Here is a 25498-nt window from a genome sequence, read left to right as displayed (position 1 = left end):
CTGGGGCCCCCGACAAGATGCTGAGCCTCCAGGGAGGCTCAGAGCACTCCACCCTCCCCTCTCCTGCCTTAGTCTCAGTTCTCCCCAGTTTTGTTTCCTGGGCAGGAAGTGGCCCAGAATGGCGGGGGGTGGGACTCAGCTCTGGACAATGAGGCATTTATGACTTGGCTCTTTCAGATTTCATACGAGCATGTCCATCATCCCTTACACGCTCTCTTCTCTGTTGCTGAGTCTCATGAATTTGTGGGTGAACCAGCAGTTCTGAAGTGCACCACCCTCGAGCTTCGGGTCACCTGCTTCTGCCAGCTATGACCAAATCATCAGAGTTCAGCTGACAAACACTTATCCAAAACAGTTTTGAAAGGAAATGCTTTATTGTTTCTTGTGGTCATACAGGGATATAGATTTACAGCAACATACAATAAAACCACAAAATTCAGAGAATTATAAAGCTCACTCATCATACTATAATCCACATACCCACTGAAAACATTGAGGTCTTCATGAAACCAACATTACAAATGAAAGTAAAGAAAGTACAATAGTATGAAAATGGATACCTAGGAATAATATGTGTAAAATATATGCACTAGCAATGCAGGGAAAAACTATACAATGTAGTTACAGAGTAATTAAAGAAGACAATTAATGGAAAGAAGTTCCACGTTTGTGGACTGGAATTCTCAATATTACATGGATGTCATTTTCCCTGAACTAATTTATGGAATTCTAATCAAATGCCTCCCTGTCTTTCGGGTGAAAATTCACCGAGTATAATATTATCATAGAAATAGCCAGAGCCAACAGAAGACATTAGTTTGGATAGAACACAGTTTTCTACAAGACACTGAGAATATCAGGATATCATAATTAGTCAAGTAGTATTAACTCAAGGACACAAAAACTGACCAATGGACCAACACAGGCTCACACACAGAGGACTCCGCATATATGTCTGAGGTGGTTCTGCAGAACAGTGGGAAGGATGGTCCCTTCAGCAAGTGCTGCTGGAATACTTGGCATCCATATAGAAGAACTGGTGTGGGACCCCCAACTCACACCCGTTTGTCTGTGATTTGATATGATGTTCATAAAGTCATTGCCAAATTCATGTCATGAAGTTTCCTCTGTGTTTTCTTCGAGGAGTTTTACAGTTTCAAGTTTTATGTTCAGGTCTGTATCTATCCTGAGTTGATACTTGTGCATGCTGGAGGAAAAGGTGTGATTTTATCCTTTTGCATGTGGATATCCAATGTTCCCAGCTTGATTTATAGAAGAGACTGTCCTTTCTTCATTGTATATTCTTGACAACCTTGCCAAAGAGTAGTTGACTGTAAGCAAAGCACTGACAATAAAGCAAAAATAGACAACAGGGAACTAATCCAACTAAGAAGCTTCTGCCCAGCAAATGAAAAAAAAAAAAAAGAAACCCAATGAAGTGAAAAAGTAACTGATGGAAAAGAATAGATACATGTAGAGCTGAATCACTTGGCTGTGCATTCAAAGCAACACGCAATGCAAATGAACTATACTCCAAAATTAAAAATGAAAAAAACTAGTATGAAATGAAAGGGAGAAAAGGTAATGGAAAGGGAGAAAATGACTGCAAACCACAAATCTGATAAGGGGTAAAGTAGCAAAATAATGAGGGCCTTGGACAACTCAATGGCTAAAGGACGAATATCCTAATTATACAATGGGCTAAAGATTGAATTTTTAGTTCTCTAAAGAAGCTTTACAAATGGCCAACAGCTATATGAAAAGATGCGCATCGTTATTCTTTTGGCCACACTGTGTAGCTTGCCTGATCTTGGTTGCCCAACCAGGGATTGAACTCTGACCCCGACAGTGAGAGGGCCCAGTCCTAACCACTGGACCCCCGGGGAATTCCCATACTCAATATTATGAATCATCTGGGAAATGGAAAGCAAAATCATAAGACATCGCTTTTACCTGTTAGCATAGCTGTTACATGTGTTAAAGGACACTCGTGTTGGTGAGCATGTGGAGGGCCTGGACCACTCTTGCTGAGAATGCACTTTGGTGCCACCACTATGGAAACAGTAGGAGAGTTCCTCAAGAATTACCAATAGTTCTGCCATATGATCCATGTGGCTCTTCAGCTGAGCAGCTATTTCCCAATTCAGTTAATCTGCTAGTGACTGTGGCTTTATGTATAATTTTGAAACACCCTCAGAAAACAATACAAGTGGACCACCCACATGGTAATTATATGTGATTCCAAGGTGTCCTCTCTGCATGAAGAGATACCTGTGCTAAAGATGACACAGTGGTAACAAAACCCCATTTGGGGTAAAATCCCATTTTCAGAAAGACTCAACATAGACATGGAAATTGAGACAGAAAAGAAAAGGTCCCAAATTTTCAAGACACTTTGGGATTCTTCCTCTTTTAAAAAAAAAAAAAAACAAAACAAAACATTTCTCACTCTCATGCTTAAATCAATGACCAAGTATTGTCCTCCCAGGTCCCTAGAAACAGGAGACACAGCCTGTCATCTTGTGTCCAGGCCACACGGGAACCCCCAGGGTCTTCCAAGAGGCAGACTGACTTAGAGGAAAACAAGGCCAAGACCCTGATGGTCATTTCTCTGGGAAAGGCAGGCCAGGCAAGGAAAGCAGTCTTGGGAGGGCAATATGAATAATGTAAGAGGGCTGTGGAGAGGAAGGGGTTTCCTGAGTCACCTGGTACCTGGTCCCAGCATGAGTGGGGCAGGGTGGGTTGTGGCTCAGCCTGGCTCTGAGTCTGGGCAGTGGAGCAGAGAGGAAATGCTCGACAGGTTTGCCTGGGAAAGGCCAACATGTGAGCTGCTGGCTGTGTCTAGGAACCAGCCAACCCTAGGAGGGCAGTCTCTCCAGGATCAGCAGGGCCCAGATGTCAAAGCATCTGAGAACACAAATGTAGAAAGGATAAACACAGAAGCCCTGGCCAAGGAGCAGGATGAGGGCTGCGATGGGGTGGGGAGAGGGTGAGATGGTGGCTTCATCTAGGAGCCACCTCGGAGGCAGTGACATTGACTGAGAAGAGGTGACGGCTGAGGATGACCAGGATGGTACCTCGGGTCATCATCACAGCTAGCATTTGCTGAAGAGCCCACACCTACCTTGAGGGTGGTGGCGGAGGTGCTTGTGTGGGTCTGGGTCACTCTAAGGAGCAGATGCCAATGTGAGATTAAATGTGGGAGATTGTTTGGGGAAACAGCCAGGTGAGAGACAATGACCAGGGATCTTATAGAAGCTGCGCAAGCGGACAACCCTGATCTAATCTGACTCTGGGTGAAGGCGAGAAGGAAGGACAGTTGGCTCTGCAGTCAAGACAGTGTCCAGCAAGTCCGTGGAGAGTCCTCTCGCCCATGTCCCATGTCGGAGCTTCCCCTGACTCTCAGGAATGGGGCTGCCTGAGTGTCTCTGGCACCCGTGGTCATTGTCTGGGAGCTGCAGGTAGGCAGCGTGGCTTTGGTGTCAACGTGGAGATGGATCACGGAGGGCAGTAGCTGGTATGCTCAGCCGAGTATGTTCCCTCCACTGAGGCTCTGCTAGATTCCTTGTCATGGTCCCCAAATGGGAAACAGAAAAATTCAGTGTATGAAACACATTGGGAGGAGCAACAAAGAGCAGGAGCTTCACAGCAAGAAGGACCAGGGTTCAACTTCACACTCTCGTCTCTCACTCACCAGGGGACTCTGAGTGAGTGGCCATGTCTCAATGTATTATTATGAGAATCAGAGTAAAACCCATCTCATGGGGATGCCGGAGGCCTCCAAGGAGGAACAGCAATATGGAGAAGCCAAAGGCTGTCTTCCAGCCACTTAGGTGACCAGTGACTCAGGTAACTGTAAGAACATCTTGATCTTTTGTGTGTCCTTATGGGAGTTTTTCTGGAATGGACTTTTGTCAATGACATGTTGGTTTGGATACCAAGGCAGGGTGACAATGTAAGTTGGTAAGCCTGCTGTCTAACCAAAGGATTTATTCTGGGGCAGAGACTGGTGTAATTCTACATTTTCTAGTAACCACAGTGAAAGAATACAAAGACCAAGATGAAATTCCATTTGACGAAGTAGCATTTCTAGAAGTTGTTCTCTCAACACGCCATCAGTATCAGGTCACATGAAGAAATCGGGCGTTCTCACCGGCACGTTCCAGGTGCTCACTGGCGTTCCATCCATGTTCTTACAGCACGAATACTTGAGCCAGATTGTAACCTCCTGTGCCAGCAGCTGCCACCTCTGTGGATCTCCACCAGCCACATTTCCAGTTGGGTCAGCCGGGTCCAGAATCACAGGCCTGGAAACAACAGTCAGAGAGGACAGGTGAGTACATGGGCTGTGTCTGGGTTGTTCAGAGCTCCCAGGAAGGCAAAATACCAGCCTGGGTAGACTGTTTCTGGGGGCAGCTGGAGAGCCCCATGGACACCTCTCCCTGGCTTGTGACCTGGGTGCCCTGCCCTACAGTGGGCACTGAACACGAGGTGAAGGAGGCTTGCATTTGGGCCTGGAGAGACCTGGTTTCAATCTCACCTCTGCTCTTGAGTAGTGCTGTCTCTTTAGGCAGGTCACCTGAATCTCTAGTCCTCAGTATCCTCATGTGTGAAATGGGCAGATTTGAAAATCCCTACCTCAAAGGATGTTGTATGAGGATCTGGAGAAGCACTTGACAAGCTCCCAACAGTAACTGAAACATAATAAGGGGTCTATACATGACAGGTTTAATAAACAAGATTCCACTATTCTATCAGAGTGGTTTTGTCTTATAGCAAGCTGTTTCTTCCTTGAAGCAGTTTTTAATATTGCTATAGCTATTGCTGGCTCCCCTGGTGGCTCAGAGGTAAAGCATCTGCCTGCAATGCAGGAGACATGGGCTCGATCCCTGGGTCAGGAATATCCCCTGGAGAAGGAAATGGAGACCCGCTCCAGTATTCTTGCCTGGAGAATCCCATGGACGGAGGAGCCTGGTGGGCTACAGTTCACATTATCCCAAAGAGTCGGACACGACTGAGCGACTTCACATTCACTTTCACTTTTCATAGCTACTGCAATTTGAGTCAAATTTTAGCTATTTCACTCACTTTCTGTAAAGTTCGCACAAGCTCTTCTTTTTCCATACCTCTGTGATCAATGGTTAGCACAGTGCCTGCCTCACAGGGTTCTAGGTTACTATTTCAATCAGACGGTAGGAGTAAAGTGCCCAGCATAGTGACTGAGAATAGATGACGATCAATAATTGTGGAAACCTCCCTCTTCCTACATTTCCAGGGTGCCACCGCTGTAATCAGAGCTGCATTTATGTGGGGCTCTAAGCCATGTGCGGATAGAGTACCTGGGTTTTGCAAGTTGTCTCCTCAGGTATTGGCTAATCGTAGGGTTTTCCAAGTCATAATACTTTTTCCAGTAGATGCAGAGGTCCTGATGCTTCAGGATTAATGCCAAAACAGTCCGAAATCCCTGAGCTGTGCTGAATTCTGGTTCGGAGCTTCCTTGTTCCCAGGCATAGATGGTCAGCAGCTCCAGGGCATACTGTGGGGGCAGCTTATGCTCATACTTCATCTTACACTGAGGAGAGGGAACAAATTAGAAACATGAGTTTGTTCAGCTTTTGTGTGGAGAAGAGGTAATGCCTATCCTCAAACTATTGCAGAAAAGTGAGGATGAGGAGATGATTCCAAACTCATTTTACACGAAAAGCAGAAAAATGCAACACAAAAAAGAAAACAGCAGGCCTGATGATCATAGACGGGAAAATCCTCTACAAGATATTAGCAAAGCAAATTCACCAACATATTACAAGGTCACACAGCATGATCAAGTTGGATATAGTCCAGTGAGGCGAGGAGGTCAGAATCCACAAATCAATCAAAGAGATACATTTCTATTAACAAAATAAAGGATAAAAACTTATGATTATTTTCCCATATACAGAAAAAAATTGAGAAAATTCAACAACCACTGTCATACAAACTCTTAACAAGGTGGGTATGGAGAGAACATAACTCAATAAAGGCCGCATATGACCAGCCTAGAGCTGACATCACCCTCAGTGGTGAAGGCTGAAAGCTTTTTCTTTAAAATCAAGAATAAGACACATATGCCCACTCTCCTCACACTCATTCAACATAGTATTGGAAGTCCATCCATGGCAATCAGGCAAGAAAAAGAAACAATATCCATGCAAATTAGAAAGGAAGTTTAACTATTGCTATTTGCAGATGACATGGCACTATACATAGGAAACTCTAGGCACCTCCAGAAAACTATTAGAAATAAAAACTGAATTTAGGAAGATTGCAGGTAATAATACATAGAAATATGTTGTGTTTCTATATATGAGTAACAAACTATCACAATGAGAAAGTTATTTATTATTTTAATCTCAGCTATATTTATTTACTTTACAATATTGTATTGGTTTTGCCATAAATTGACATGAATCAGCCATGGGTGTACATGTGTTCCCCATGCTGAAGCCCCCGCCCCCCTCCCTCCCTATCTCATCCCTCTGGGTCATCCCAGTGCACCAGCCCCGGGCACCCTGTCTCATGCATCGAACCTGGACTGGCGATTCATTTCACATGTGATAATTTACATGTTTCAGTACCATCTCCCACATCATCCCAGCCTTGCCCTCTCCCACAGAGCCCAAAAGGCTGTTCCAACATCTGTGTCTCTTTTGCTGTCTCGCATACAGGGTTGTTGTTACCATCTTTCTAAATTCCATATATATGCGTTAGTATAGTGTACTGGTGGTTTTTGTTCTGGCTTACTTCGCTCTGTATAATAGGCTCCAGTTTCATCCACCTCATTAGAGAAATTTAAAAGCCATCCCATTTACAATTACATTAAAAAATTTTTTTTAACTAGGAATAAATTCAACCACACTGAAAGACCTATACCTGACTTTGATGAGAGCAACTGAAGATGACAAAATAAATGGAAAGAGGTACCATGGAGTTGAGGGGTTAATATTCTTCAAACATGCATCCTACCTGAAGCATCTGTGTGCATGGCCTCATGGTATGTGATTTAGTGTTGCTGCGCCATGCCACTCTTTTCAAGGGAGAAAATGGGAAGGACAAGAGGTTAATTCATTTGCCCAGATTCAGACAGCTAGGAAGTGAGCAAAGGGGAGTTGGGGCGGGGGTGGGGGGGAACTGATTAATTCATTGAATAATTGCTTACTGAGAACCTATTATATTCCAGGCACTGTTCTAGGTTCTAGGGCAGCAGCAGTGAATAAAACATGCAGTGTCATATTATATATTTACACAATGCATACAAATAAACAAATGCCTACTTTTATGTACATTCTCAGAGGGAAGACAGATGATAAACAAACAAATAAGCTCATGCAAAGGCCCTGAGGATGAAGTAGAGTTTCCTTCTTGGTGGACCAATGCAGAGGAGAGACCAGCCTGGGAGCAGGGGCGAGAGGGCCGTTGATGATGATATTTAACACAGGACCAAGGCGTTTCTGGATTGGTGGGGTGTGTGTGTGTGTTTATGAAAAAGATAAGAAAGGCCCATGGTTTGGTCTGGAACAACTCACAGCATGGAGCTGTCATATGCTGATATGGGAGAACCTGGAAGAGGAAGATACCTGAGTCCACTGGCAATGTCCCAGACCCCACCCTTCTTCCCCATGTTTTTTCCCCTTCTGACCAGTGTCTACTCCTCCATGTTCCTCCTATCATCTCTCCCTCCTGGCTCGCTTTCCCTCCTCTCTGTCCGTCTCTGTCCGGCTCCCTCCTGCCTCCCGCATCCTTTCTGATTCCTCCCCTCCTCCCTCCTCTCCTCTTTCTTCTCCTCCCCTCACCTCTCCCTGCTCCTTCCCTCCCTCCTCTCACCCCTCCCTCCTCTCCGGCCTCACTCTCTCCCTCCTCCTCCTCCTCCTCCTCCTCCTCGGCTCTCTGCCCAGATGGGACCGGCCGTACCAGTTGGTACCAGTGCTTCACCAGGCGGATGAGGCTCTTCAGCTTGGCCGGACGCTCCTTCAGGAAGGCTCTCTGCAGCTCCGTGAAGCAGGGGGAGAACTCGCCCTCTCTCCTCAGTTTCTCGCACTCTTGGATGACCTGGACGTAGATTTCAGGGTCAGGTCTGTAATCTTTGGTCAACTGACCTGTTGGGAATGAATTCAAGTTTAAATGTCAGTTCTTTTCTGAGTTTCTTTCTGTCGCCCCGGGGACACACACTCACTGGCCGAGGGGGACAGTGGGGAGGTCAGCAGGCCCACAGCCAGGAGGCCTGAGGTCCATCCCAGTCCTCCCTTCTCCTGCCTCTACCGCCATCACCCATCGTCTCTCACCTGGACTCAGCAGAGGTGGCGGCACCCTCCTCCCTGGATCCTCCACAGCCCATATAGAGCCCTTTACACCTGAGCCTTCCACTTCTTGCTTCCCAGGACCTCTGGGTAAAATCCCAAGTCCTCACAGTGGCCCACGCGGATGGTGAGACCTGTCTCCTCCTTCGTCTTCCCTCCTGCCTCAATCCCTTTGCCGCTGCCTCCCCTGGTTGCTTCACTTCTCCCAATATGCCACCTTCATTCCTGTCTGCGCACTTGCTGTTTCCTCCTCTGGACCCCCAGATCTTTGAGTGCTTGGCCTCTTCTCACCCCTCAGGCCTCAGGTCAGAGGTCACCTCCTTTGTCACCCTGTCTCCAAAGTCCTCTGATTCCCCATTGCTCTCTTGGGTCACCCTATTTCATTTGTGTCACAGCGAGTTATCATCTCATTCCTGGTGTTCACATGGTCAGGCTGCAGGAGAGAGGCTCTCTGTCTGTCTCATTTAGGCCATGGAATAGGCCTTGGGCCTCCAAGTCTGGGCTCCTGCTCAGTTGCTAAGTCCAGTCCGACTCACTGCGACCCTCTGGGCTGTAGTCTGCCAGGCTCCTCTGTCCATGGGATTTCCCAGGCAGGAATACTGGAGTGGGTTGCCATTTCCTTCTCCAGGGGATCTTCCTGGATCGAACCTACATCTTCTGCTTCCCAGCTGCATTCTTAACCACTGAGCCGCCAGGGAAGCCCCACATCTAAGGTTCACAGTGGAAACTGAGCCTCAAAGAATGAATTGCTTCCTGTCCCAGTGCTCCTGCACATCATCTCAAGATTCCCACCCTCAATAAAAGTTTGAATGGTTGCCTCACATTTTACATAGAAAATGAAATTAACATATTGAGGTTATCCTAGACCTAGTTTTTAGAAAGAGATCACACAGTTTGCCAAAAGTCAAACTAGTAAGCCTGGCAGGTATTCTATACAAATATCTTGATCCCCCCAATTGCACCAATATGTTGTTTAACTCAGCCACTTCAGTGGCTGAGCGTGACCCTGGGCATTCTTGTCCCAGGAAAGACGCTGGGGTCTCCTCGCACTTGAAGGGATACCTTGGTTATAAAGAGTCTCAAAGTGAGAGACATTTCTGCTCAGAGACAAGGAAAGAGAGCGGAAGAAGCCCTGGCATAGGACAAAGAGTGTAAGAACTTGTGGCTGGGAGCACTCACCCAGGGCATCAAAGGCAGGCAGGACATCAAACTCCACCGCCTGGTTGAGCTTGGGAGACCTCAGCACAAAGCTGAGAGCGCGGGGATTCTGCTGTTTCTGGACCTCAAACTCCACTTTAAATCTTTCCTCTCTTTGACAGGCTTCCAGCTGTATTCTGATTTCTTCAATGAATTGTCCTCGGCGCTGAAGCTGTTCCCGAAAACTTTTCAGATTGGTGAGGAAGACAACGAGGTCAGCATCTGATCGTCCCCTGAGGGTCGTGCCTTTGCCTGAGGAGCCGCCCTAAAAAGGTGATAAGAATGAGTATTGACACATTTCATTGAGAAGAGCCTCCCTAAATGAAATGCTGAGAGCAATCACTAACATTTTGAGTGCTAGCCACTGCTCTGAAAGCATTAGTGGATGTAACTCCTAGAATGCTCACAAGAACTCTGAGATCTAGCCACTGTTATTATCTGTTGTCATCTTCTGGATGGGGAAACAGATGCTGAGAGAGATCATGTTATCAGTCAAGTCACACAGCTAGTAGGTGACAGAGATGCAGTTCACACCGTTTTTTCCCCCGGATCCATGATCTTTACTCCCTGTTGTTTTATGATCTGACATGATTAATACTTAAAGCGGCCCATTCCTTAGTTTATTTGACCTGCAAGCCCGTGAGGTCCTGAAAATTCTGGATAAGGAAACGGAGGCACAGAGGTTTAGGTGACTTGCCCAAGATTTCACAGCCAACAGGTGCTATCCTCTTTCAAAACGTATACACTTAACCAGCTCGTGACTCTGCAGAACTGGTGAAACCTTAGCCTGTCAAAGACTGGTGGATTGTTGATACAGGTGGGTTTCAGTTTGCCTATTTTAATGCCATAAGACTCTCAAAGTGTGAGCATTTTCTGCTCAGGGAACTGAAGAGAGACCAGAATAAGCCCCAACTTAAGACAAAGGCTGAAATGCCTTATGACTGGGAGCACTCACCCAGGGCATCAGAGGCAGGCAGGACATCAAACTCTGCCTACAGGTAGAGCTGGGGGGAGCTGAGCCCACAGTTGAGAGCAGGAGCATTTTCTAACTGCTGATTCTGGACCTCTTGTGAGATTTCTTTCTTGGTCAACACACACACATTCACACACACTCACATAGTTTCTTTATCTTTCTCTTTCTTTTAATGGTTGCCTAGTGGATGTTTCAGAGGTGATTTATACACTTCATCAGGGCATTTGTTAAGTTCGATGCATGAGGCAGGGCACCCAAAGCTGGGGCTCTGGGACAACCCAGAGGGATGGAGTGGGGAGGGAGCGGGAGGGGCTTCAGGATGGCGGGGACACATGGACACCTGTGGCTGATTCATGCTGATGTACGGCAAAAGCTATCGCAATATTGTAATCATCCTCCAATTAAAACAAATAAATTAATTTTAAAAATTTACAGATGGATGCCCTCACCCCAGAAGCTATTTTCACAAGTGTGGATATAGTTTTGGCAGGGATAAATCAGAAACCACCAGCCCTAGAGACCTCAACCTCTTGCTCTCTGTTTCTGTGGAAAGGCTTGCTCACCAGCCCCCCTTCTCCCCAGTGAGGCAGTTCTGGACTCACCTTCACAACTTTGGACACCCGAATGGGGCGAGGGGCAAGTCGGAAACACCTCTCCTTCAGGAAAGTGCAGATGGTGTCGATGGCTTGGTTGACCTGCGTGCGGAACTCCGTGTTTGACAGGAGGTTGTCTTCGATGAACTTGTCTAGAGAGCTGGCCGGAGTATTTCTGAGCTCCATCATGACACTGGGGACTGGAGAGCCAGAGGCGGAGGAGCTGCTGCCTGAAGCTGTGAGCTTCTGTCTCCTCTGCTGCCTGCGTCTAGGGGGCTGTTAAGTTTCATTTCACTGGCAGGGAGGAGCTATGCTGCTGCTGGTTTCGGTTCTTTGAAAGGGAGGAGTTTTGTCCTGAATCTTTGTTTCTAGTTTGTCTCTCTGCAAATGAAACGCTCCTGCGATCCCACAAACTGTCAGGTCTCTCAGCTTTCTCCTCCAGAATCCCAGAATTACTCCCTGCCTTTACCAGGCAGACTAGCATGTCTGGTCTGTCTTCAGACTGTAGTCTGAAAAGCTGCTTTTATTTATTTATTTTTATTTTATTTATTATTATTATTTTTTTTATTTTACTTTACAATACTGTATGGTTTTGCCATACATTTTTTTGAATCCGCCACGGGTGTACATGAGTTCCCAAACCTGAACCCCCCTCCCACCTCTCTCCCCATATCATCTCTCTGGGTCATCCCAGTGCACCAGCCCCAAGCATCCTGTATCCTGTATCGAACCTAGACTGGTGATTTGTTTCTTACATGATAGTATACATGTTTCAGTGCCATTCTCCCAAATCATCCCACCCTCTCCCTCTCCCACAGAGTCCAAAAGTCTGTTCTATACATCTGTGTCTCTTTAACTGTTTCGCGTACAGGGTTATCATTACCATCTTTCTAAATTCCATATATATATGTTAGTATACTGTGTTGGTGTTTTTCTTTCTGGCTTATTTTACTCTGTATAATCGGCTTTTAAACCCACGTTAGTACTTCACCCAAGACTAATCACAATTACAGATAGATTTCTGGTTTCCTTTTCCTCTTTTCATTGTGGATGAAATTGTTTTATAGTCTCCTATGATCCTTGCAGCAGTACATGTATATAGCAAACAGAAACAGTCAGAAAAATCCGGAAGCATTGTTTAGTCCACCTCTGATCCTAAACCGCAAAGACTACAACCATAACTACTTTGGTGTAGTCTTACGAGGTATTTTTCTAGGTTTACGCACACATACACACAAACGTAATTTCTATCTCTCTCTCTCTTTTTTAATGGCATGAATCTATATGTTTTACTTTTTCATAAACTTTAGTTCTTTAGGTTGACAGAAAAATTGTGAGCTGTTCCTAGCTGTGCAGCTTTGAACACGAATGTAACCGGGCATGCCTCTCTGTCTTAATTTGTAAAGAGGACTTTTGACCTGAAAAGCATTCACAACATAAAAGTTGACATATGTTTTATTCGATGGGAATTTTTAGCACTTTAAGCCGAGGAGACAGCCTCTCAAGTGACCCTGAGAAGACTGCTCCAAGGAGGCGAGGGGAGGAGCCAGGTTGTATAGAAGTTTTGCAACATAGGTCAGGTAGTCTGGACATTAAATGTTTTTGAATAAATTAAAGAAAACCAGATATCCCATTGAGGTGAAAAGGGAAAAAAAAAAATACAGGAATGAGCCTTTTTCTTTCCCTTTCCGGAGAACAAAGAAGATAAAGAGAAGAGTGAGAGGCCTGAACATTCTTAGTTTTTTCACTTTGTCAGTTCAGTGCAGCACGCCAGGCTTCCCTGTCCATCACCAACTCCCGGAGCTTGCTCAAACTCATGTCCATCGAGTCGGTGATGCCGTCCAACCATCTCATCCTCTGTCGTCCCCTTCTCCTCCTGCCTTTAATCTTTCCCAGCACCAGGGTCTTTTTTTTCAACTGTAACTGCTCCTGACTGCTCATGTCTGTAAATTTGCTTTTCTGCCTCCTCACTCTGCAGGAGCTCCAGCTCACCCCCATTTTCCTTTCTGTGCGTGTGCTCGAGAGTGCTTAGTCAGTGCCAATTCATTGAGGCCTGGTGGGCTAAATACATCCTGTATCTGGTGTTAATGCTTGCAACACTCTTCCTCTTAAAGTTCTTCTTTTTATATATCGGAAAGACAGCCACAGAGCTGCCAAACTGCCAGACTCAATTACTGGATTACTGATGCCAGCCTGTGACTGTGTTTGAAATAGTGCAAGAGGAACACGTCAAGATCCTAACACCTTTGTTCCTCATCATTGATTCCTGAACTGGAAGCCCTCATCTTATAAAAGTCCCTGGACCCCTCAAGGTGGGGGGCGCAGTTTTTAAGGCAGGAGTTTATGGAGCTCCCCTCTCTGCCAGCTGAGAATTAAAGCCACCTTTCTGTTTCCTCCAAACTCTGTCTCTCTATTTTTTATTTGGCTTTGCAGGGCTGGGAAAGCCAAGATGTTGGCCAGCAACAATCCCAAGTTAAGGCATAGAGTGCTTTTCTCTGTATGGGAAGATGTCAGCCTTGGGGCTCACTGAAATCATTCCTTTGATATGCGCCTCCGCTATCTGGGGCTAATGTTAGGAAGATCCCCTGGAGAAGGGAATGGCTACGCGCTCCTGAGTTCTTGCCTGGAGGATCCCATGGACGGAGAAGCCTGGCGGCTACAGTCTGTGCTGTGCTTAGCTGTTCAGTCATGTCCAATTCTGTGTGACCCCACAGACTACAGCCCACCAGGCTCCTCTGTCCATGGGGATTTTCCAGGGAAGAATACTGGAGTGGGGTACCAAGCCCTCCTTAGGGGATCTTCCCCACTCAGGGATCGAAGCCAAGTCTCCAGAATTTCAGGTGGATTCTAACGACTGAGTCACCGAGGAAGCCCCGGTTATCATCTGTGGGATGAGAGTCAGACCCAACCGAGCGACAAGCACATCCTTCCTGCTTCCACATCCTGAGCTGCCTCTCCTCAGGGCTCACCTTTCTTCCTGGGTCTCCTCAGGGCTCACCAGCTCACACTGAAGGGCCGCAATTGCTGATGACTGTCACAACCTTGTTTACTGATAGCAGTTCAGTTGAGTTCCGTCAGTCAGTCGTGTCCGACTCTTAGTGACCTCATGGACTCAACACACCAGGCTTCCCTGTCCATCACCAACTCCCAGAGCTTACTCAGACTCAAGTCCATCGAGTTGATGATGCCATCCCACCATCTCATCCTCTGGCATCCCCTTCTCCTCCTGCCCCCAATCTTTCCCAGAATCAGGGTCTTTTGCAATGAGTCAGTTCAGGTGGCCAAAATATTGGAGTTTCAGCTTCAACATCAGTCCTTCCAATGAATATTCAGGACTGATTTCCTTTCGGACGGACTGGTTGGATCTCCTTGCAGTTCAAGAGACTCTCAAGGGTCTTTTCCAACACCACAGTACAAAAGCATCAATTCTTCCATGCTCCACTTTCTTTATCGTCCAACTCTCACCTCCGTACATGACTATTGGAAAAACCATAGCTTTGACTAGCCTGACTTTTGTTGGCAAAGTAATGTCTCTGCTTTTGAATATGCTGTGTAGGTTGGCCAAAACTTTTCTTCCAAGGAGCAAGTGTCTTTTAATTTCATGTCTGCAGTCACCATCTGCAGTGATTTTGGAGCCCCCCAAAACAAAGTCGCTCACTGTATCCACTGTTTCCCTACCTATTTGCCATGAAGTGATGGGACCAGGTGCCATGATGTTCATTTTCTGAATGTTGAATTTTAAGCCCACTCTTTCACTCTCCTCTTTCACTTTCATCAAGTGGCTCTTTAGTTCTTCTTCACTTTCTGCCATGAGGGTGGTTTCATCTGCATATCTGAGTTTATCAATATTTCTCCCAGCGATCGCGATTCCAGCTTGTGCTTCCTCCAGCCCACCATTTCTCATGATGTAATCTGCATAAAAGTTAAATAAGCAGGCTGACAATGTACAGCCTTGATGTACTCCTTTTCCTATTTGGAACAAGCCTGTTGTTCCATGTCCAGTTCTTACTGTTGCTTCTTGACCTCCATACAGATTTCTCAGGAGGCAGGTCAGGTGGTCTGGTATTCCCATATCATTCAGAATTTTCCAGAGTTTGTTGTGATCTACACAGTCAAAGGCTTTGGCATACTCAATAAAGCAGAAGAAGATGTTTTTCTGGAACTCTCTAGCTTTTTCCATGATCCAACAGATGTTGGCAATCTGACCTCTGGTTCCTCTGCCTTTTCTAAATCCAGCTTGAACATCTGGAAGTTCATGGTTCACGTACTGTTGAAGCCTGGCTTGGAGAATTTTGAGCATTACTTTGCTAGCGTGTGAGACGAGTCCAGTTGTGTGGTAGTTTGAACATTCTTTGGCATTGCCTTTCTTTGGGACTGGAATGAAAACAGACCTTTTCCAGTCCTGTGGCCACTGCTGAGTTTTCCAAATTTGCTGGCATATTGAGCTGGCATATCATCTTTTAGGATTTGAAATAGCTCAACTGGAACTCCATCACCTCCACTAGCTTTGTTCATAGTGACGCTTCCTAGGGCACACTTGACTTCTCATTCCAGGATGTCTGGCTCTAGGTGAGTGATCACACTATCGTGGTTATCTGGGTCATGAAGATCTTTTTGACATAGTTGTTCTGTGTATTCTTGTCACCTCTTCTTAGTATCTTCTGCTTCTGTTAGGTCCAGACCATTTCTGTCCTTTATCGAGCCCATCTTTGCATGAAATGTTCCCTTGCTATCTCTCATTTTCTTGACGAGATCTCTAGCCTTTCCCATTCTATTGTTTTCCTCTATTTCTTTGCATTGATCACTGAGAAAGGCTTGCTTATCTCTCCTTGCTATTCTTTGGAACTCTGCATTCAGATGCTTCTATCTTTCCTTTTCTCCTTTGCCTTTAGCTTCTCTTTTTTTCTCAGCTATTTCTAAGGCCTCCTCAGACAACCATTCCGCCTTTTTGTAGTTCTTTTTCTTAGGGGTGGTCTCGATTCCTGCCTCCTGTGCAGTGGCATCCATAGTTCTTCAGGCACTCTATCAGATCTAATCCCTGGAATCCATTGGTCACTTCCACTCTATAATCATAGGGGTTTGATTTAGGTCATATCTGAATGGTCTAGTGGTTTTCCCTACTTTCTTCAATTTAAGTCTGAATTTGCCAATAAGGAGTTCATGATCTGAGCCACAGTCAGCTCCCAGCCTTGTTTTTGCTGACTGTACAGAGCTTCTCCACCTTTGGCTGCAAAGAAAATAATCAATCTGATTTCGGTATTGACCACCTGGTGATGTCCATGTGTAGAGTCTTCTCTTGTGGTGTTGGAGAGGGTGTTTGCTATGATCAGTGAGTTCTCCTGGCAAAATTCTGTTAGCCTTTGTCCTGCTTCATTTTGTATTCCAAGGCCAAATTTTCCTGTTACTCCAGGTATCTCTTGACTTCCTACTTTTGCATTTCATTCCCCTATAATGAAAGGACATCTTTTTCGGGTATTTAGTTCTTGAAGGTCTCATAGGTCTCTACTGATACGGCAGGAAATATTCCATTTCTCTGGAGAAACTTTTTGTTATCACTCTAGGAACTATTTCACAGGATAATCTGAAAGAGGAGACACAAAAAGGAATTTGAAAGGTATCAAACACGAACCAAAATAAAGGGCAATTCTGACTTTAAAAATCTTTTTGGTAGTTTAGTCACTAAGTCATGTCTGACTCTTTGTGACCCCTTGGACTGCAGCCACCAGGCTTCTCTGTCCATGGGATTCTCCAGGCAAGAATACTGGAGTGGGTTGCCATTTCCTTCTCTAGGGGATCTCCTGACCCAGGTATTGGCAGGTAGATTCGTTACCTACCTGAGCAGCCCCTCAAAAAAGTCTTTATTGCATATTAAATTGGCTAATGGTCTCAGTTCAGTCACTGAGTCGTGTCTGACTCTCTGCAACCCCATGGCCTGCATCAAACCAGGTCTCCCTGTCCATCGCCAACTGCCGGAGATTACTCACACTCACGTCCATGGAGTTGGTGATGCCATCCAGCCATCTCATCCTTTGTTGTCTCCTTCTCGTCCTGCCCTTAATCTTTCCCAGAATCAGGGTCTTTTCCAATGAGTCGACTCTTCCCATCCGGCGGCCAAAGTATTGGAGCTTCAGCTTCAGTATCAGTCCTTGCAATGAATATTCAGAGTTGATTTCCATTAGGATTGACTGGTTTGATCTCCATGCAGGCAGTCCAAGGGACTCTCAAGAGTCTTCTCTGGCACCACAATTTGAACCAGGTTGGAGAGATCATTAATAAACACTCTTTGCTGTGAGTAAGATAGTGATGGTAATCATTTATAATCATTATGGCAGGTATTAATTAAAAACTTCCTATGTATCAAGTCCCACAAAAGTACACCTCTAAAAAAAAAGGAAAAATGTACCTCTCAGGTCCCCAGCTGCAGAGGACAGATATCTGCTGCCCCATTGTTAGAAAAATTAAGTTCACACACTTTTCCATTCAATCTAGCGGGTAAGGCTGGTGGGGGTTGCATGAAGAATGTCTTGTCCTCAAATTGTGCTAATTTACCATTTCCTCTTGCCTGCTTGGTTTAGGCACGACTGCCCCAGGAAAGATACGATGATCTCAGCTCCACTTTTTAGAGACACCTCATTTTGGTAAGGCTCTCGAACTGTGGGAGACTTGTGCTCAGAAACATGAACAGAGAGAGGAAGAAGCCCTGAGACAGGACAGCTCCCGTGGAGCGGGGAGCCCCAAAGGCAGGTAGCACAGCAGACCGCACCCCTGGTGGGGCTGGGGCCCCCGACAAGACGCTGAGCCTCCAGGGAGGCTCAGAGCACTCCACCCTCACCTCTCCTGCCTTAGTCTCAGTTCTCCCCAGTTTTGTTTCCTCGGCAGGAAGTGGCCCAGAATGGGGGGGACTCAGCTCTGGACAATGAGGCATTTATGACTTGGCTCTTTCAGATTTCATGCGAGCATGTCCATCATCCCTTACATGCTCTCTTCTCTGTTGCTGAGTCTCATGAGTTTGTGGTTCAACCAGCAGTTCTGAAGTGCACCACCCTCGAGCTTTGCGTCACCTGCTTCTGCCAGCTTTGACCAAATCATCAGAGTTCAGCTGACAAACACTTATCCAAAAAAGTTTAGGAAGGAAATGCTTTATTGTTTCTTGTGGTCATACAGGGATATAGATTTACAGCAACATACAATAAAATCACAAACTTCAGAGAATTGTAAAGCTCACTCATCATACTATAATCCACATACTCACTGAAAACATTGAGGTCTTCATGAAACCAACATTACAAATGAAATTAAGGAAAACTTGCTAAGTACGCTAATATAAATATGGATATTTAGGAATAATATGTGTAAAACGTATGTATTAGCAATACAAAATATATGTACTAGCAATGCAGGGAAAAACTATACAATGTAGTTACAGAGCAATTAAAGAAGACAATTAATGGAAAGAAGTTCCAAGTTTGTGGACTGGAATTCTCAGTATTACATGGATGTCATTTTCCCTGAACTAATTTATGGAATTCTAATCAAATGCCTCCCTATCTTTTGGGTGAAAATTCACCAACTGATTATAATATTACATAGAAATAGACAGAGCCAACAGAAGACATTAGTTTGGATAGAATAGAGTTTTCCACAAGACACTGAGAATATCAGGATATCATAATTAGTCAAGGTAGTATTAACTCAAGGACACAAAAACTGACCAATGGACCAACACAGGCTCACACACAGAGGACTCCACACATATGTCTGAGGTGGTTCTGCAGAAAAGTGGGAAGGATGGTCCCTTCAGCAAGTGCTGCTGGAATACTTGGCATCCACTAGAAGAACTGGTGTGGCCAATACAGTATACTAACACATACATATGGAATTTAGAAAGATGGCAATGATGACCCTGTATGCAAGACAGCAAAAAAGACACAGATGTGTAGAGCGGACTTTTGGACTCAGAGGGAGAGGGAGAGGGTGGGATGATTTGGGAGAATGGCATTGAAACATGTATACTATCATGTAAGAATCAAATCACCAGTCTATGTCCGATGCAGGATACAGCATGCTTGGGGCTTGTGCACAGGGATGACCCGGAGGGATGTTGTGGGGAGGGAGGTGGGAGGGGGGTTCATGTTTGGGATCGCATGTACACCTGTGGTGGATTCATGTCAATGTATGGCAAACCAATACAGTATTATAAAGTAAAATAAAGTAAAAATAAAAAGTTGAAAAAAAAAAAAACGAACTGGTGCGGGATCCCCAACTCACACCCGTTTCTCTGTTTTGATATGACGTTCATAAAGTCATTGCCAAATCCATGTCATGAAGTTTCCTCTGTGTTTTCTTCGAGGAGTTTTACAGTTTCAAGTTTTATGTTCAGGTCTTTATCTATCCTGAGTTGATACTTGTGCATGCTGGAGGAAAAGGTGTGATTTTATCCTTTTGCATGTGGATATCCAATGTTCCCAGCTTGATTTATTGAAGAGACTGTCCTTTCTTCATTGTATATTCTTGACAACCTTGCCAAAGAGTAGTTGACTGTGTAAGCAAAGCACTGACAATAAAGCAAAAATAGACAACAGGGAACTAATCCAACTAAAAGCTTCTGCCCAGCAAATGAAAAAAAAAAACCCAATGAAGTGAAAAGGTAACTGATGGAAAAGAATAGATACATGTAGAGCTGAATCACTTGGCTGTGCATTCAAAGCAACACGCAATGCAAATGAACTATAATTAAAAATGAAAAAAACTAGTATGAAATGAAAGGGAGAAAAGGTAATGGAAAGGGAGAAAATGACTGGAAACCACGAATCTGATAAGGGGTAAAGTAGCAAAATAATGAGGGCCTTGGACGACTCAATGGCTAAAGGACGAATATCCTAATTATACAATGGGCTAAAGATTGAATTTTTATTTCTCTAAAGAAGCTTTACAAATGGCCAGCAGCTATATGAAAAGATGCGCATCGTTATTCTTTGGCCACACTGTGTAGCTTGCCTGATCTTGGTTGCCCAACCAGGGATTGAACTCTGACCCCGACAGTGAGAGCGCCCAGTCCTAACCACTGGACCCCCAGGGAATTCCCATACTCATTATGAATCATCTGGGAAATGGAAATCAAAATCATAAGACATCGCTTTTACCTGTTAGCCTAGCTGTTACATGTGTTAGAGGACACTCGTGTTGGTGAGCATGTGGAAGGCCTGGAACTCCTGACCACTCTTGCTGAGAACACACTTTGGTGCCACCACTATGGAAACAGCAGGAGAGTTCCTCAAGAATTACCAATAGTTCTGCCATATGATCCATGTGGCTCTTCAGCTGAGCAGCTATTTCCCAGTTCAATTAATCTGCTAGTGACTGTGGCTTTATGTATAATTCTGAAGCACCCTCAGAAAACAATACAAGTGGGCCACCCACATGGTAATTACATGTGATTCCAAGGTGTCCTCTCTGCATGAAGAGATACCTGTGCTAAAGATGACACAGTGGTAACAAAACCCCATTTGGGGTAAAATCCCATTTTCAGAAAGACTCAACATAGACATGGAAATTGAGACAGAAAAGAAAAGGTCCCAAATTTTCGAGACACTTTGGGATTCTTCCTCTTTTTTAAAAAACAAAAATATTTCTCACTTTTATGCTTAAATCAATGACCAAGTATGGTCCTCCCAGGTCCCTAGAAACAGGAGACACAGCCTGTCATCCTGTGTCCAGGCCACATGGGAACCCCCAGGGTCTTCCATGAGGCAGACCGACTTAGAGGAAAACAAGGCCAAGACCCTGATGGTCGTTTCTCTGGGAAAGGCAGGCGAGGCAGGGAAAGCAGTCTTTGGACGGCAAGTATGAAAAATGTAAGAGGGCTGTGGAGAGGAAGGGGTTTCCTGAGTCACCTGGTACCTGGTCCCAGCATGAGTGGGGCAGGGTGGCTTGTGGCTCAGACTGGCTCTGAGTCTGGGCAGTGGAGCAGAGAGGAAATGCTCGACAGGTTTGCATGGGAAAGGCAAACAGGTGAGCTGCTGGCTGTGTCTAGGAAACAGCCAAATCGGGGCAGGGGGTGGGTGGGCAGTCTCTCCAGGATCAGCAGGGCCCAGATGTCAAAGCATCTGAGAACACAGATACAGGCACTCTTGGTTGACTGACCCAATCCCACCCATGCCTGTCTTCACCACCCCTCTTTATGGAGTCACTTTTAAGCTGCAAGCAACGCATTGCAACGGTTCTGGGTAATGAAACATAAGACTTTGCTAGATGTGGCTTCAAATAAGACACCCTGTGGGTAGGTGTTCTCCACTTTTCTGTCCCACCAGCCTGATGGTGAACCCCCCACGCAGAGGTGCAACAGCTACTCTCAGTGCCAGGAAGACTCAGCTAGACAACTCAAGAGGGCGGAGCCAGAAGGAGCCAGGGATGAGCGTGCCCCGGGTGACACTCGGCCCTCTCTGAAGACATTTTTTTAAAAGAATTGATTTACTTATTTGGCTGTGATGGGTCTTTCTCATCGTGGCACATGGGCTTTCCGGTTGTGTTGCATGGGTTCCAGAGTGTGTGAGTCTAGGTGTCTTGCAGCACGTGGGATCTTAATTCCCTGACCAGGGACTGAACCCATGTGCCCTGCACTGCAAGGCAGACTCTTAACAGGGAAATCCCTGGAGATGTTTTTGACTATTGCCCTCGGGGTGGTACGCCCGCATCTCCTGGGTAGGGAACCAGGGGCTGCTACTCAACATCTTACACTGCTTACACCATGAAGAACTATCCAGGCCCGAATACCAACAGTCACGGTGGAGACAATCTGCTCCCGGGGAAAGCCTGATGGAGCTGTTGAGTGAGTCCTGTATTGCCCGCCTTAGGATTTCATCAAATGGCACCAAAAAAAGCCAATCGTTTAAGCGCCTGTGTTGGGCTATCTGTAATGTGTGGCTGAGTGAATCTCAAGTTCCTAGAGCAGAGGAAGCTCTTGGATGGAAGCCCATCCCGGGGTAATCTCCAGACGACACTTCTTTAGATGACTTTCCTGGGCACTTTCCACGGTTGTATGGGACATCCCGACTTATCTTTGAAGCAGAGAGAAGACAACCATTCAGTCGCTTCTTTTGCTAGAAGATGCCAACACCAACGGTCCCCTCCACCCACGTCGCCAGTAGGATCGGCTGGGTCCAAGATCACAGGCCTAAACGAGAGGTTAGGAGTCATTAGAGACATGGTTTTTCGGAAATGGTGGCCTCAGAATTAGGGCCCATTCTCTTTTCCATGATAAAACAATGTGTCTTTCTAGCTTAGATATCAGTCATTCCAATGTACTGAAACAGTTCGAAAGGATTTCCTAGAATTAAATCATATTTGTCAGAAAACTTTAGAAAGCTATTTGTTATTACGCACATGAAGGCATGATATAAACATCTCCCCATGCTGGTGCAACTGAAATATGATTTATCATTTAATCAACTCTATTTCCCAGGGGGCTCAGTGATTAAAGAAGGAACCTGTCTGCCAACACAGGAGATGTAAGTTTGATCCTTGGGTTGGGAAGATCCCCTGGAGGAGGAAATGGCAACCTACTCCAGTATTCTTGCCTGAGAAGTCTCATGGACAGAGGAGCCTGGTGGGCTAGAGTCCATGGGGCTGCGAAGAGTCGGACGTGACTGAGTGACCGGGCGCACACTGTCAAGCTGGTCACACCATGGCTGGCAAGCCACGGTATCTTTCTCTCTCTTTTTCTCCCCCTCCTTCCTCCATTCTTTCTCAATGTTCCTTTCTTTTCTCTTGCTTCCCTTGTTTTGGTTCCCTGCTGCTGGCGCTGAGTGGATGCACGAAGATTCCTTCCTATTCTTGAGGATAACCGTTTTGTAGGATGGAGATGGGAACCCGACCTAAAAAATAACCTGCAGGATCCTTCAGCAGTGAATAACAGCACTATTTCTCAGGGACACTCTTCCAACTCCCATACCTTTTAGACCTGCTAACGGATCCCTGCTTTTCCTTCTGACCTAGAAAGATGAAAGCAACTCAGGACCTGGTACCCTGGTCCTTCCCTCTCTGTTCCTCCTGGATGACATTTCCCCTGCCTCCCTGGAGACCATGGGAGGTTCTGGTGGTCAGCACAGTTCCCTTCTCAGTTTCATATGAGGAATAATGAATCAGGGCCCCTGGGAGGTGAATTCTGGTCACCAAAACAGTGTTGGAGGGAATAAGGTTAAGAAACAGAGCAGTTTGGGGCACCTGGTTCTCTGGATCTGGGTCAGGAGGAAGTTCCTCAGAATCTCATCATCAAAACTGTAGTTGACCGTCCAGAAGACACAGAGATGCTGATATTGTATGACCAACTCCAGGACAGTCCGGAAACCTTCAGCCGTGTCAAAATCCTGTGCCCCACTCCCCATCTCCCAGGCGTAGATGGTGAGCAGCTCCAAGGCGTACTTAGGGGGCAGAGACCCCTTTTGCTTCAACTTGCTTTCACACTGAGGGAAGAGTGGAAACATCAGACGATAGCGGTTAAAGCAGGGAGGTGACACGCGCGTAGCAAGAAGGTGCACCGAAGGATGCTGCGGCCACAGCAGAACAACCGAGTCACGAGACTCAGCCCTGGGGGGGACCGGTCTGCTGGGGCCTGAGAAGGGCCGCTCTGCAGCTCAAAGGCAGCTGCGCAGGCTTCTTTGTTGAACTCTGCCTGTATGTGCCTTCCTAGAGTTATAACACAGTCTTGTCCTGGATTTCGGTGGCTCAGACGGTAGAGAATCTGCCTGCAATGAGGGAGACCTGAGTTCCATCTCTGGGTTGGAAAGATCCTCTCTAGGAGGGCATGGCAACCCACTCCAGTATTCTTGCCTGGGGAATGCCATGGACAGAGGAGCCTGGCGGGCTACAGATGTGGGGCCGCAGAGTCGGACACAACTTAGCCACTAACACTTTCACCACTTCCAAAAGCCCCAGTCTGTGCTAATTATGTGGCCAGACATTCCACCTCCATCATTCATTCCTGATCCTCCAACGTCCCTACCCAGCAGGCAGAGGTCACCACGGTGAAGTGAAGTGACTTGCCCAAGGTCACCCGGGAGCCCTGAGTCCTCTGAGCTCCCTGGGGCTCGGCATAGACACAGATTCAGTCTTTTCTAGATTCGGGAATCTGGACACAGAAAGGGAACATCTCCCGAAAGAGCAGCTATTGTGTGGGGCTCAGAAAGTGCCCCCATGAGCTGATGGAAGTGAAGGGAGGTAAACCAGTATAGAAAATGCAGCCGCTGGTGCCGCCTGTCATTCCAACCTGCCTTCCAAGAGTAGCGTCTGTGTGTGTTATGGGCAATCATCAGTAGGTAAGCCATGCTGGTGACTTGTAGGCACGCACATCCCGACTTCATCCTCCCTTCGGCTCCAGAATTCTTTGGGTGCCAGAGCAGAGGCAGAATAAGCCACATGCAGCAGCTTTGTGGGTATGAGGGGCTTGCATGTGACCCGACTCAATGGGGTCAGGGATGTGAACGCCACTAAGACACGCAGGTTAAGAGCGGGAAGATTCCTTAATGTGGTTCCGTCCCCTCCCAGCATGGGCAAGTGTGAGCACCAGGTAAGTGCTGGTTTCGTGGTCACAGAGTACTGATAAAAATAAAGACCAGGACGGTCCGGTGGCTAAGAACCTGCCTGCCAGTGCAGAGGACTCGCATTCAATCCCCGGTCTGGGAAGACCTCACATGCAGCGGGGCAACTGAGCCCCAAGTGCTACTGAAGCCTGCATGCCTAGGGCTTGTGCTCCAGCACAAGAGAAGCCACCACGGTGAGAAGCCCGTGCACCGCGCCAGACAGTAGCCCCCATCTGCCGCAACTAGAGAAAAGCCCAGGCCTCAACCAAGACCCGGTAAAGCCAAAAATAAGCAGAAGCATCTTTAAAACTACAATAAATAGAGAATTAAAAATAGTAATAATGAGGTGGCTCTAGGAAAAGAGCCGTCATACCCCTTTGTACCAGTGCTTTACCAGGCGGATTAAATCCTTCAATTTTGGGGGCAGGGAGTGAACAAAATTGCACTGTAGCTTCGTGAAACACGCAGAAAATTCTCCCCCCAGGAAAACATCAGAATGTTTGTACAAATAGATGAGTTCAGCTTAGGTCCTGGGGCTGGGTGTGGAGCCAGACTTCAGTTCACCTAGCATGGGCAAGAAATTTACATTATGCTATAGTCTCTCTAGACAGTAACAGATCTCAAAACACTGTTAATATAATTTAATCCTGGGAAATTACTTCAACTCTATTAGTGTATGTAAACTACTGATGCCTAATATCTCCAGAGTAGTGAGTTATTAAAAACTATATGGTTTATATGACTGTAGATGGCATTATTAAAGGGTTATCTAGATCTGCACTGTCCTACAGGGTAGTCATCAGCCAAGATGGCTATTTGCATTCA

The 25498-nt window shown here is 46.1% G+C and overlaps 2 protein-coding genes and 1 long non-coding RNA gene across 5 annotated transcripts in view; 1 reads left to right on the top strand and 2 right to left on the bottom strand.

The window, feature by feature from the left end:
* Window positions 1-11402, bottom strand: part of LOC102190983 (2'-5'-oligoadenylate synthase 1) — a 59567-nt gene extending 48165 nt beyond the window's left edge. The window contains exons 1-6 of one of the 3 annotated variants that reach the window (XM_018061162.1): window positions 11106-11395; window positions 9513-9795; window positions 7948-8132; window positions 5340-5572; window positions 4154-4307; window positions 354-1312 (exon numbers count right to left, since the gene is read on the bottom strand). In XM_018061162.1, the coding sequence (XP_017916651.1) occupies window positions 1292-1312; window positions 4154-4307; window positions 5340-5572; window positions 7948-8132; window positions 9513-9795; window positions 11106-11285 (1056 nt within the window). In that variant the 5' untranslated portion in view covers window positions 11286-11395 and the 3' untranslated portion in view covers window positions 354-1291. Of the gene's footprint in view, window positions 1-353; window positions 1313-4153; window positions 4308-5339; window positions 5573-7947; window positions 8133-9512; window positions 9796-11105 lie in introns of those variants that run through there. The other 2 variants (XM_018061161.1, XM_018061160.1) reach the window with 2 other exon arrangements.
* Window positions 1306-20707, top strand: LOC108637854. Its single transcript, XR_001919372.1, has 2 exons — window positions 1306-1446; window positions 19744-20707. It is a non-coding gene; the product is annotated as an uncharacterized LOC108637854 (long non-coding RNA).
* Window positions 21715-23720, bottom strand: LOC108637852 (2'-5'-oligoadenylate synthase 2-like). The gene is made up of 2 exons (XM_018061164.1): window positions 23319-23720; window positions 21715-22269 (listed from the first exon to the last, which is right to left on the bottom strand). Exons 1-2 carry the CDS (start codon window positions 23576-23578, stop codon window positions 22101-22103), a joined length of 429 nt encoding a protein of 142 aa, XP_017916653.1. The 5' UTR covers window positions 23579-23720; the 3' UTR covers window positions 21715-22100.

The sequence above is a fragment of the Capra hircus genome, chromosome 17 (genome assembly GCF_001704415.2).
Source record: "Capra hircus breed San Clemente chromosome 17, ASM170441v1, whole genome shotgun sequence".
In the NCBI taxonomy this organism is placed as follows: domain Eukaryota; kingdom Metazoa; phylum Chordata; class Mammalia; order Artiodactyla; family Bovidae; genus Capra; species Capra hircus.
The sequence above is the reverse complement of the archived record's forward strand: the minus strand, read 5'-3'. Positions and strand labels throughout refer to the sequence as shown.

What these genes read in the sequence shown, in the direction of transcription:
- LOC108637852 (XM_018061164.1), bottom strand. Translation starts at nt 23,578, where the DNA reads ATGTTTCCACTCTTCCCTCAGTGTGAAAGCAAGTTGAAGCAAAAGGGG. An exon ending in ACCCAGATCCAGAGAACCAG is followed by an intron (nt 22,270 to 23,318) that starts GTGCCCCAAACT and finishes CCTCTCGTTTAG; the next exon opens with GCCTGTGATCTTGGACCCAG.